Source organism: Leopardus geoffroyi, chromosome D2 (genome assembly GCF_018350155.1).
Source record: "Leopardus geoffroyi isolate Oge1 chromosome D2, O.geoffroyi_Oge1_pat1.0, whole genome shotgun sequence".
Lineage (NCBI taxonomy): Eukaryota > Metazoa > Chordata > Mammalia > Carnivora > Felidae > Leopardus > Leopardus geoffroyi.
The window spans coordinates 61,621,133-61,633,226 of record NC_059334.1 but is presented as its reverse complement, the minus strand read 5'-3'; the positions used below and the strand labels follow the sequence as shown (position 1 = coordinate 61,633,226).

The 12,094-nt window shown below is 46.7% G+C and overlaps 1 protein-coding gene across 1 annotated transcript; it reads left to right on the top strand.

Annotated features, from left to right (window-relative positions):
* The first annotated feature begins 5,873 nt into the window (after window positions 1–5,873).
* LOC123577016 (steroid 17-alpha-hydroxylase/17,20 lyase) lies at window positions 5,874–11,562 on the top strand. Its single transcript, XM_045438745.1, has 8 exons — window positions 5,874–6,237; window positions 7,368–7,506; window positions 7,717–7,946; window positions 8,737–8,823; window positions 9,213–9,428; window positions 9,749–9,918; window positions 10,491–10,594; window positions 11,105–11,562. Exons 1-8 carry the CDS (start codon window positions 5,941–5,943, stop codon window positions 11,386–11,388), a joined length of 1,527 nt encoding a protein of 508 aa, XP_045294701.1. The 5' UTR covers window positions 5,874–5,940; the 3' UTR covers window positions 11,389–11,562.
* Window positions 11,563–12,094: the final 532 nt, after the last annotated feature.

Genomic DNA, 12,094 nt, shown 5'->3' with positions numbered 1-12,094 from the left:
ACAGGATTGGAGAGAAAGGATGTAAGCCTGGTGCTCATATCTTAAAATAAATCTTAAATGAAAAAATAGCAACATGAGGTCTGTAAGTAATGGCAATAACCAAGGTCTGAACCTGCAAAGGAGTAAGAATGTGTACCTAAAGGTGGAGAAATGGTGGTCTGGAGGCTGTGGGGAGTGAAGAAAACATCAGTTCCATTGCCTTACCTGAACATTAGTGTCTTCATTCGAAAGAATAGCAGGGGGAGGGCTGTCCTCAGAGAAGCGTCCAGCTTAAGAAAGGCAGGAGGTAGAGAAAATATTCTACAGCTACATAAGGAAGACAAAAAAGTATGCTTATTTTATAAAGGGGCAATACCAGAGAGCTCAGGGAAAAGGTTTTGGAGAAGAGGAAGAAAGGTTTTGGAGGAGGGTAGAGTAGAAGAATCATCAAGCAAGATGGGGGTGAGCATGACAATAGAGGGAACCTTGAGCCAGTGATGAACCCACTATTATGAGAAGCTGGTGAAAGCTACGGAACCTTTCTCCACAAAAATATATATTTATACATACATGCAAAATTTGCATGCAATCTCAGTAAGGTCCCAAGGTCCCAAACTCCATAGCCACCCAATTTTTAAAAGTAAACTTTTGATTGAAAATAATTGGTGTCCAGCTCAAAGTGAATATACCCGTGTTACCAATCATCAGATCAAGAAAGCAGAACATGACCTGCTCCCCAGAAGCCCTGCCCTGAGTCCTCTTTGAGTCACTAACCACCTGCCAGGGTAATCATTACCTGACTTCTAGGACCATAGATTAGTTTTATCTGTTTCTGAAATCTATATAAATAAGATAATACACTGCATTCTTATGAGCCTGGTTTCTTCACTCAGTATTATGCTTGTGCATTTCATCCATGTTGGCTCACGTAGCTGCAGTTTGTTCATTCTCATCTCTGCATAGTATTCCACTATGTGATGCATGACAATCTATTCAATAACCAATAAATACTTGGGTTTTTCCTAGTGCTGCTATGAATACTTTTGAGTGTACCTTTAGTGTGCATATGTACAAATGCTGTTGGTTAGATACCTAATAATGGAGTTCCCAGGTCATCAGCTCAGTTGTAGTAGATAATGGGGCTTATGTTTTATTTTATTTTAATTTTTTAATGTTTATTTATTATTAAGAGACAGAGCATGAGCATGGGAGGGGCAGAGAAAGGGGGAGACACAGAATCCAAAGCAGGCTCCAGGCTCTGAGCTGTCAGCACAGAGCTCGACATGGGGCTTGAGCTCACAAACCACAAGATCATGACCTGAGTGAGCCACCCAGGCGCTCCGGGGCTTATGTTTTAGAAGAGGAACAAAGAAAACAGGGATTGTAAGGAAGTGGAAGCCACACGAACCTTCGGTCTGAATTCTGGAATAAAGTTACAAAGGGCGTTTTGCACTGATCATTTATCAACACTGAAACCGAATTAAAATGACAACCATCAAAGACTTGATGAATAAATCTAAAGGGAGATTCTTTGAAAAGATTAATAAAACTTCTGGCAAATTAAGGAAAAGTAGAAAGTGCAAAATTTAAGAAATATCAATTGTTAATATTGATGCAAGAAGACTTGGAAGATGTGGCGCCTGGGTGCCTCAGTCGGTTAAGCATCCGACTTCTGCTCAAGTCATGATCTCGCGGTTTGTGAGTTTGAGCCCCGCGTCGGGCTCTGTGCTGACAGCCCGGAGCCTGTTTCAGATTCTGTGTCTCCTCCTCTCTCTGCCCTTTCCCTGCTCGTGCTCTGTCTGTCTGTCTGTCTCTCTCTCTCTCAATAATAAATAAACATTAAAAAAATTAAAAAAAAAAAAAAAGAAGAAGACTCGGAAGAGTTGAGGAGACCAACAACTATGGAAGAAATTGGAAAATTATGTTAAAAAGTTATCTCTCCAGGGGCGCCTGGGTAGCTCAGTTGGTTGAGCGTCCAACTTCAGCTCAGGACATGATCTTGAGGTTTATGAGTTCGAACCCCGCATCAGGCTCTGTGCTAACAGCTCAGAGCCTGGAGCCTCATTCGAATTCTGTGTCTCCTCCTCTCTCTGCCCCTCCCATGTTCATGCTCTGTCTCTCTCTATCTCTCAATAATAAATAAACGTTAAAAAAGTTTTTTTAAAGAGTTATCTCTCCAAAAAAGGCACTAAGACCTGACACTCTCATATTACCTTCCTTTAGAAGTTCAAAGAACAGATCATTCCCATGCCATTTAATCTGCTTAAGGATATAGAAAAAGATTAAAACTTTCTCCAATAACTTTATAAAACTAGTAAAATCATAATACCAAAACTTGACAGTGATAAGAAAACCACAACCCAATTTTTCACATGAGTGGAGATGCAAAAGAATGAAATCCTAAGTAATACAAAGAGAATTTAATTCTGTATTAAAAGAAGATGCTCTGAATAAGTTATTACTAATCTAGGAAGGTTGGACACCAAGAAATCTATTTATAAAATGCATCTGATAAATAAGTTAGTATTCGTTACAAGTCTTGAAAATATGCATGCATGGCCCTTAAACAATAATTCCACTCTTAGTATTCTACTCTAAGAAAATATGAATTGTTATGCACAAAGGTTTCACTACAAGGCTATTACTTAGTGTTGTTTATATGAAAAACAAAGACAAAACAGAAACAACCTAAATGTCCAATACTATAATACGGGATCAGTTAAATAAGCTATGCTATATGTATGATATACACACAATGGAATGATATGCAGTCATGAAAAATAATGTTGTAGTGGGGGCACCTGGATGGCTCAGTCAGTTAAGCATCCAACTTTGGCTCAGGTCATGATCTCACAGTTCGTGTGTTCAAGGTCCATGTTGGTCTCTGTGCTGACAGTGTGGAGTCTGCTTAGGATTCTCTCTCTCCTCTCTCTCTCTCCCCACCTCCTCTCCCCTCCCTCCCTCAAAATAAATAAATAAACTTTTAAAAATAATGTCATAGAAAAGTCCTTAATAATAGAAAAATATCTATGCTAAAAAATGCAGTATGGCCTCATTTAGATTAAAAACACATTTCATGTGCACCTGCATGTCTCAGTAGGTTAAGTGTCCGACTCTTGATCAGCTCAGATCATGATCTCATGGTTGGTGGGTTCGAGCTCTGCATTGTACTCTGCACCAACAGCATGGAGCCTGCTTGGGACTCTCTCTCTCCCCACTCTCTGCCTCTACCCTGGTTGTGTTCTCTCCTTCTCAAAATAAATAAACTTAAAAATTTTTTTTTCAAAATTTATTTTTAGCTACCTGAATTATCCAGATTTTTTGCAATTATCACTTGTAACTCTAATAACATGGTAATGAGGATAGGAAGCAATACTTTATTTATTTATTTATTTATTTATTTATTGTTTTATAGGGATCAGGGGAAAGGGGCAGAGGGAAGGGGAGAGAGAGAGAGACAGAGAGAGAGAGAGAGAGACAGAGAGAGAGAGAATCCCAAGCAGGTTCCACGTTTAGTGCCTGGGTGCCATTGAAGCAGCGCTTCTAAAAAAATTGCCATTTCTTGTTTGTGATTGGGGTGAAACATCAGAGAAGCACCTTGGCATTCACTTTAGGAATAGAAAGCACCCATTCATATTTCTTTACCGACCAGATGATCCTACTTGGCCCCGGCCTGGATCACAGGACTCAGTCCTCTTCTTGCCTGGCTGTCAAGCTTTACACAAGAGCTCCTTGGTCCAGCCTACCCTGGTGCAGATACCAGATTCATTCTCCAAAAATGCCAGTGTCTCCTGTCACTCCCCTGCTGCAGAACTTTCAGTCACTCCTCGTCCTCCCTAGCCTTTTGTTTCAGGGCTGATTTGATGTGCCCAACCAGCATCTCTCCTATGTGTCTGTAGGTAGGATCATCACCATCCCACCACACATTCTATCCCTTCCAGCCTCTGCTGCTCTCCCTTCCAGCAATATCCTTCCTCCCCCACTCCTCATGCCTCTACCAGTAGTCCTAACTCTCCTTCAAGACCTAGCTCAAATCCCCTTTCTTTCATGAAGCCTTCTCTGACCACCCTGGCTTATACTTCCAACCACAAATGGCCCTGAAAGTCTGAATAAAATATCTTTGACAGTCCCTGCAGGTGGTGAGCCTCCTGACATCATTTGAAAATTTGGGGTGATGAGCAACCAGGAGTCTGGCCTTCAAGGCCTTGCAGGTTCACCTTCACTATGAGGTCCCCTACCTGCTGCCTTCCTGCTTCATTCCAGCATCCCACACACCAGTCTGTACTCCTCAAAGTACAGATGCTGGCAGACCACCCCCAGAGATGGGCAGAAATTCCATCCCCCACCGTTGTGAGTCTCACTCAGTGGATCCTGATTGCCTGTCTGAGGACCCACCTCTTCTATGATGATTGACACCAGGAATGTTCACCTCTTTGGGGCTGGAAATTCCCAGATTTGGCATCTGGAAATGTCAAATCATTGATAAATACTGGTTGAGCCACTGAAGGTTTCCAGCAAAGGATGAGAAGTTGGTCTGTCAGGAAGATCTACTAATGAGAGCTCAGAAAAACTAGGAAGCCCATTTTGGTATAATGATGAAAAGAACAAATATTGAATGCGTACTTACTTCATACCAGGCAGCACTTTTGCATGCATAATCTCATTGAGTCACAACTACCCTGATAAGTAGGTTCCATTATGATTTCAGTTTTACAGGGGAGGGAATTGAAACTTGATAAATTAACATATACTTAACATAAAATTATCGTACGACCTAGTAATTCCACTCCAAAATATATATACCCCAAAGAGTTGAAAACAGGGACTCACACACATGTTCATAGCAGCATTATTTACAATAACCAAAAGGTAAACACAACTTAAATATCCCTCACCTGCTGAATGGATAAACAAGATGAGGTATATCCATATAAAGGAATATTATTCAGTCCTAAAAAGCAATTGGGTTCTGATACAATGTGGATGAATCTCAGAAACATTATGCTAGGTAAAATAAGCCAGATGCACAGGAAACAATGTTGCAAGGTGTCACTCATGTGAAATAGGCTTATTCATAGAGACACAGTAGATTAGAAATTGCAAGGAATAGGAGGGAGGGTATCCAATGGGGAGTTATTTCTTAATAGGTAGTTTCTGTTTTGAGTGAGTTTTGGGAGTAGAGAGTGATGATGGCCATAGAACACTGTGAGTATATTTAATGACACTGAATTGCACACATGGTTTAAATGGTAACTTTTATGTTGTGTATATTTTGATATAATGAAAATAACTTTCTAAAACATGTCATATAGCTAGGAGGCGGCCCAGCTAGAATTTGAACCCAAACCTATCTGACTTTAAAGCCCATGCTCTCAACCTGAGAGTATGGCTGCCTCTGGAAAGAACAGCAAACCGGGAGTTAGGACATCTGGGTTCTTGCCGTCATTTTCGTGTGTGACGTTCTACAAACCTGACCTTCGAAGGCATCACATTCTTTGGCTGTTAACTAAGACTGAATAAAATATCTTTGACAGTCCCTGCAGGTTGTGAGCCTCCTGACATCTGTCCACTGATTTTGATCTTACAACATGGAAAGTCCCACACCTTGATTCCTGACCCAGATACCATTTGGTTCTGGTGCACTCTATGGACATTGATGAATGGGGAGCTCCGGGGGGGGGGAGGCCCAATAGTCTTCCCCCTTCCCTAGCTCCTCCCCTAAGGGTTTGCCCTGGAGTTGAGCCAGCCCTTGAGGAGGCCTCCACTCCTCCTTCCTCTGTCTTTTCTGGGAGAGGGCTCCGGCCTGGCTGTGCTCCAGGATAAATTTCCACAAGGCAAGAGATAACACAAAGCCAAGGTGAAGAACAGGGCAGCCCTTAAAAGGGCCTCCTCGCACCCAAGAGTTTGCTGCGGCTCTTCGACTCCATAGCTGCCTGTCTTGCTCGCAGGCACCCGGCCACCATGTGGGAGCTCTTGGTTTTCTTGCTGTTCACCCTAGCCTATTTCTTGTGGCCCAAGGCAAAGTGCCCTGGTGCCAAGTATCCCAAGAGCCTCCCATCCCTGCCCTTGGTGGGCAGCCTGCTATTCCTCCCCAGAAGTGGCCATCCGCACATGAACTTCTTCAAGCTGCAGAAAAAATACGGCCCCATCTATTCCTTTCGTCTGGGGACCAAGACTACAGTGATGGTCGGCGACCACCAGCTGGCCAAGGAGGTGCTTGTCAAGAAGGGCAAGGAATTCTCTGGGCGGCCCCATGTGGTAAGCAGTTCCCACCAACCCTCCTCTCTCACCAGTCCCTGGGGTTCTGCAGTTCTTTGGCCAAGACCAAGCCTGGAATGACCCTCCCGACTTCTGTAATTCTTCCCAAAACAGACTAGCAGGACTGTGGGTGAGAATCAACCCCTCAGACTCCACCCAGCCTCTAAACCAGGCAGGGAGAATCAAAGGAATATCTCCTTTTCTGGACTTCTAAGAGGTGGGTTGGGGCGGAAGCCCCAGTCCTGGCATCTCACCTAGAACTGGATGATGTTCTCTCTGACTCTCGATTTCCCTAATCAACTGAGATTGTTTATGCAAAGCACTTAGCCCAGTGCCCAGAGCAGTAAGTGCTCAATAAATAGCCCTTTAGGAATGCTACTCTTCGCGTGGAAAATGGGGTTTAAATGATTACTGTCTTATATGGGAAGGTGTGAGGGAGAAGTAGCCTAGTTTTTGCAGGGCTGGGATTGTTGTGTCTTTGGGGCTGTCCCCAGCTGTTCTGGCTCACATAAGGCTGACACCTGGTAGCATTTCAAGGATGCTGATGATCTATCTTACTGAACCTTCTGAAATGCTCCTGGGGGAGGAGAGAAGCTGACCACCTGGGAATGCTGCCAGTGCCCCATCCTCCACCCTGCTGCTGTGTACCCTCCTGAACAGCCCAAGCAGCCGCCACTGCCCCCTCCACCCTTGCCTCACAGCCACTTATCTCTGATCAGGCCAAGGGTTTACTCATTTTTCCTTGGATCAGTCAGCCAGGTCTGCTGGCCAACGGCCTCACTCCCAACTCTCCTGAGCAAAGAGGAAGGAGGAAGCTAGCCAGATGGGGCTTGTGGGGTCATAGGATTTAAGAGGAGGGGCTTTGAAGCCTGATGCTTTTTGAGGTCCCTCTGGAAAGAGGTGGCTTGGCCCAAGTCCAGACTGCATTCTCCAGCTGGGGCCTTATGGTGGGCACACACCCTTGCAATGGGAGGGCAGAAAAAGTAGATGAGCTGCTGCTGCGTCTTCAGCACCCCAGGGGGGGCCCAGGGAAAGGCAGAGATCTGGGCAGTCCAAGCCACCTCTTCCCAGAGGGACCTCAAAAAGCATCAGGCTTGTCTGATTCCTACAGCCTTTCCTGCTCTCCAAAGGTGACTCTGGATATCCTGTCTGACAACCAAAAGGGCATTGCCTTTGCCGACCATGGTGCCAGCTGGCAGATGCACAGGAAGCTGGCACTGGCCACCTTTGCCCTGTTCAAGGATGGCGACCAAAGGCTAGAGAAGATCAGTGAGTGCCGGCTGGCCCCTGGGACTGCTGGGGGTTGGTGGAGGGGGGGGAAGGGGCTGGGAAGGGGGCAAGGGCCGGCTCAATCTAGTGCTTTCTTGGCTGCTGCTGCCATCTAGTGGCCTTCTGGTCTATGTCCCTGCCTAAGATGGACCTGGGAGGGATAAAGGCTGCTGCTTAATTCCCCACCATCATGCCCTTCTCTCCTCTCAGTTTGTCGGGAAATCAGTTTATTGTGTGATAACCTGGCCATGCAGGATGGACAGTCCATAGATTTGTACTTGCCTCTCTTCCTGGCGGTGACCAACATCATCTGCGTGGTCTGCTTCAACTCCTCCTTCAAGAACGGAGATCCTGCTCTGAAGATCATACAGAATTACAATGAAGGCATCTTGAATACTTTGGGAAGAGACAATTTGGTAGACATATTCCCCGTGTTGAAGGTGAGGATGAGGCCAGGCCACACTTTCAGATCCCAGCAATCCCTGATTGCAGTCTGCATTTCTTACTGCCTAGTTCCAGACCCAATTTTCTCCTGACCGCCTCAGCTACAGTGACCTCTACCTCTTGTGACTCCCTTTAAGACCTTGCCACTTCTCTACAGAAATAGGTTTAGCTTTTAACTATGCATTGTAATACTCATGATAATGGCTCTCATTTATTTACCAATTGCTATGTGCTCGGTGTTAAGCACCCCACTTGGGTTAATCATGTAATTCCTCTGGAAGGTCAGTTTCCATAGAGATGAGAACAGAGGTCTTAAAAAGTTAAAGAATTTGCCGCAGCCTTCAGATTCAAATCTTTCTTACTCCGAAGGGCTGGGCACACAGTGGAGTCTACTTAGTAGACCCTCAATCAGTGCCTGATGTTTGATTGAATGGGGAGGGAGAAACGGAGATGCTCCCTTTTCCCTTGTTTGGAGTTGTTCTAGTTGTCATTAATAATCCCATTCTGGAAAAAAAAAAAAAAAAAAAAAAAAAAAGGAGTGCCTGGGTGGCTTAGTTGGTTGAGCGTCCAACTCTTAATTTTGGCTCAGGTCATGACGCCAGGGCCATGGAATCGAGCCCTGCATCCACACTCAGTATGGAGTCTGCTTAAGATTCTTTCTCTCTTTCTCCCTTCTCCCCCACTCTCCAGAGACAGAAAGCTAAGATCTGCCTCGAGGAGGGATTCTGGTAGTTGGAGAAGCAAAATAGAAGAGGGATGGATCTGACATTTATTTCTACTTTCCAGATTTTCCCCAACAAAACCTTGGAAAAAATGAAGAATTATGTTAAAAACCGAGATGAGTTGCTGAGTGAAATCCTTGAAAAACATAAGGTAGGAGATGGAGCAGAAGAGACATGAGATAGGTTGAAGTGTCATGAAAACAGGGCTGAGGTCCATTTTGGACACTGTAGGATCTCTAGCACCTAGCAGAGAGTAGGGAACATAGTAGGTCCTCAATAAAAATGACTTAACTAATGAATAGGGGTGAGGAAGTAAGTAATTGCAGAGGATCTTAGAAGGGACCCACTCACTCCCAAAATTTAAAGAGAGCCCAGTGCTTCCTCCCACCCCACAACCTCATAGGTCCTGCCTGGCCTCACCCCCCTCCCTCACTTCCAAGTGGAAGGAGCCTTTGTATCTCCAGTCTGGTACGGAAGTATGGCAGGGTATTGTAGATGGGGCTCCTTCCTTATCACTGTCTCCCAACTCCACCCAACCAGGAGAACTTCAGCAATGACTCTATCACCAACATGCTAGATGTACTGATCCAAGCCAGGATGAACTCAGACAATAACAGTGCTGCCTCAGACCAGGATTTGAAGCTGCTTTCGGATAAACACATCCTTACCACCATAGGGGACATCTTTGGGGCTGGTGTGGAGACCACCACATCCGTGGTGAGGTGGACTGTGGCCTTCCTGTTACACCATCCTCAGGTGGGCTTCTCCCTACTCTGGCCTTCCCAGCCACTCTTCACCCCAGCCAGATCCACCTATGGCCCCAGAAGGAGGGAGAAGTAATACCCTCTGCCCTTCCATGCAAGAAGACTGGGCTGCCCCACTCCTTACACAAGCAGTTGTTGGCTTTGACTCTAGGGTGGAGCTCCCCATCTTCTGGAAGCAAAGCCCAGGCTGCAAAGCCATCACTGGGAAGAGTCTGAGCCAGCTCTTCTGGATGTGACAATAGGATTCTTCTAAGCCCATGCTTCCCCTGGGCTTAGGCATGTCGGTCACATCTACCCTGCTCTGGCCCTCAGTTGTATAAGAAGCTCCAGGAGGAGATTGACCAGAATATAGGTTTCAGCCGCACACCAACTATGAGTGACCGGAATCAACTCATCTTGCTAGAGGCCACCATCCGAGAGGTGCTTCGCATCCGGCCTGTGGCCCCTACGCTCATCCCCCACAAGGCTATCATGGATTCCAGGTATGCCTTCCCTCCTAATAACACAATACTGCTTGCCAGCCCACTTGGTCCCTCCTCCACCACCCCACCCCTCAGCTTGCTAGTCAACCTATACTCAACCACTGGCCATCAATCATCCTACCCATGACCCTACTGATCAATATAGGGTTGATTGGCCACCTGCTAACACCCGTGACTAATCCACAGATCTAACCAACCTCCCTCAGAAGCTGCCTGCTGCCCTGGAGACATGTGGTCTGGGATTAAAGACCAGGTGCTCTCTACTCCTACTCAATCCAGTAACCACAACAGATGCACACACATGCACCAGCTCAAAATGCATACCCACATGCGCTGACAGACATAAATGTCCACATATACAAGTATCAACACGTAAGAGCTGGTCAGGAAGAGGGCTAAAGAAGGGCTAGATTCATACCGAATCTGGAAGAAGCTGGGGAAAAGATGAGGGAGTGGGCACAAGGACGTATAGGGCTTTTTCCCCCAGGCTGGGGGACTGTGGAAGCTGGGGGCTGAGCAGTTTGGGAAGGACAATATTTTAGACTCCTCTTTCTTCTCCCTCTTTGGGACAGCATTGGCGAGTTTGCTGTCGACAAGGGCACAAATGTTATCATCAATTTGTGGGCACTGCATCACAATGAGAAGGAGTGGTACCGGCCCGACCAGTTCATGCCCGGTGAGTCCCCCTTCTGTCTTGCTCCCGGGCCACACAGCCAACCTAGCCTCCGAGCTCCATCATTCCAGCATGCCATTCCCTCTGCCCAGCTTGCTACTAGAAAACTCCTGGCTCCAGCTACATGAACCTGTTGACAGCCCCCATTCTACTCTGGACTTACCCAAACTCTTCACAGCTAAGTTTCTCATTTTCTCCTACCAGCTGTAAATGTCCTCTAGGAAGCTCTCTAGGTATATGGCTCCCAACAGGTCAGCCCCTCTCCCCTTGGTTGGTGGCATTTTCATTTGTTAATACTGCCTCCTTTCCACCCTTCCTGAATATTGCATTTCTTTTGTGCATTTCTCAGGGCTACCTGAGAGCTGGGCCGTGTCTCTCCTCAGGATGGGGATCCCCCATGCCAGGCTATCCACCTCCTCAGACTGGGGCTCCCTGGGCAAGGCCGCATCTTCCCCTCAGTCAGGCCACAGCCATTACTGCGCTGACCCTGGCTGACACCTCCCCATTCCACAGAACGCTTCTTGGACCCCACGAGGAGTCAGCTCATCTCGCCATCATTAAGTTACTTGCCCTTTGGAGCAGGACCCCGCTCCTGCCTAGGTGAGAGCCTGGCCCGCCAGGAGGTCTTCCTCTTCATGGCCTGGTTGCTGCAGAGGTTCGACCTGGAGGTCCCGGATGATGGGCAGCTGCCCCACCTGGAAGGCAACCCCATGGTGGTCTTTTTGATTGAGCCTTTCAAAGTGAAGATGAAGGTACGCCAGGCCTGGAGGGAAGCCCAGGATGAGGGTAGCACCTAGAGGCTGACCTAGCATCCCCTGATTCCACCCTGTGTAGCTCCACAGCACAGAATTAGAGGTGCAACTCCACCTTCCCCTGCCTTTCCTCCCTCCCCGGGGCCCACACTGCCTTCTGTTCCAATCTGCAATCCCTGCTAGTTGTATGCATAAACAAAACAGTTTTTCTTCCCGGTCCCTGAGCAGTTCATTTAGTTGTTCATTTGTTCACTCATTCTTTCGACAAATATTTATTGAGCACCTACTATGTGCCACTCACTGTCCCTGGACACTCAAGCTCCCTGGTTTCGTGAAGCTCACACTCCAGTGAAGGCTGACAAGTAAGCACTGCAGAGACTCCCAAGTTCTTTGAAGTCAATTATACTGGATGCTGGCGATGTGAGAAGAGAATGGCAGAGGGGAGGGTGGCCACTGCAAGCCAGTAGCTGGGAAGGCGTAAAGACCTGGGGGAAAGCATCCCATACTGAGGCAGCAGCAGGTGGAAAGTTCTCGATGTGGGAGAGGTCAGCATGGTGAGATAGAGCAAATGAAAGGGGAGAACGGTTCCTGATGATGGGGTCAGATTAGAGGCAGGAGCTAGGTCCCATGGAGCCTTTGTAAGTAGCAGGAAGGAATTTAGGTGTTTACCCCAAGTATGATAGGAAGTTGCTGTTGGGCGGGGGCAGGGGGGGTTATACTGTAAGTGGGAAGGTCTGGTTTGTTTTTTTAA

What these genes read in the sequence shown, in the direction of transcription:
- LOC123577016 (XM_045438745.1), top strand. Translation starts at nt 5,941, where the DNA reads ATGTGGGAGCTCTTGGTTTTCTTGCTGTTCACCCTAGCCTATTTCTTG. An exon ending in TCTCTGGGCGGCCCCATGTG is followed by an intron (nt 6,238 to 7,367) that starts GTAAGCAGTTCC and finishes TGCTCTCCAAAG; the next exon opens with GTGACTCTGGATATCCTGTC. An exon ending in CCAAAGGCTAGAGAAGATCA is followed by an intron (nt 7,507 to 7,716) that starts GTGAGTGCCGGC and finishes CTCTCCTCTCAG; the next exon opens with TTTGTCGGGAAATCAGTTTA.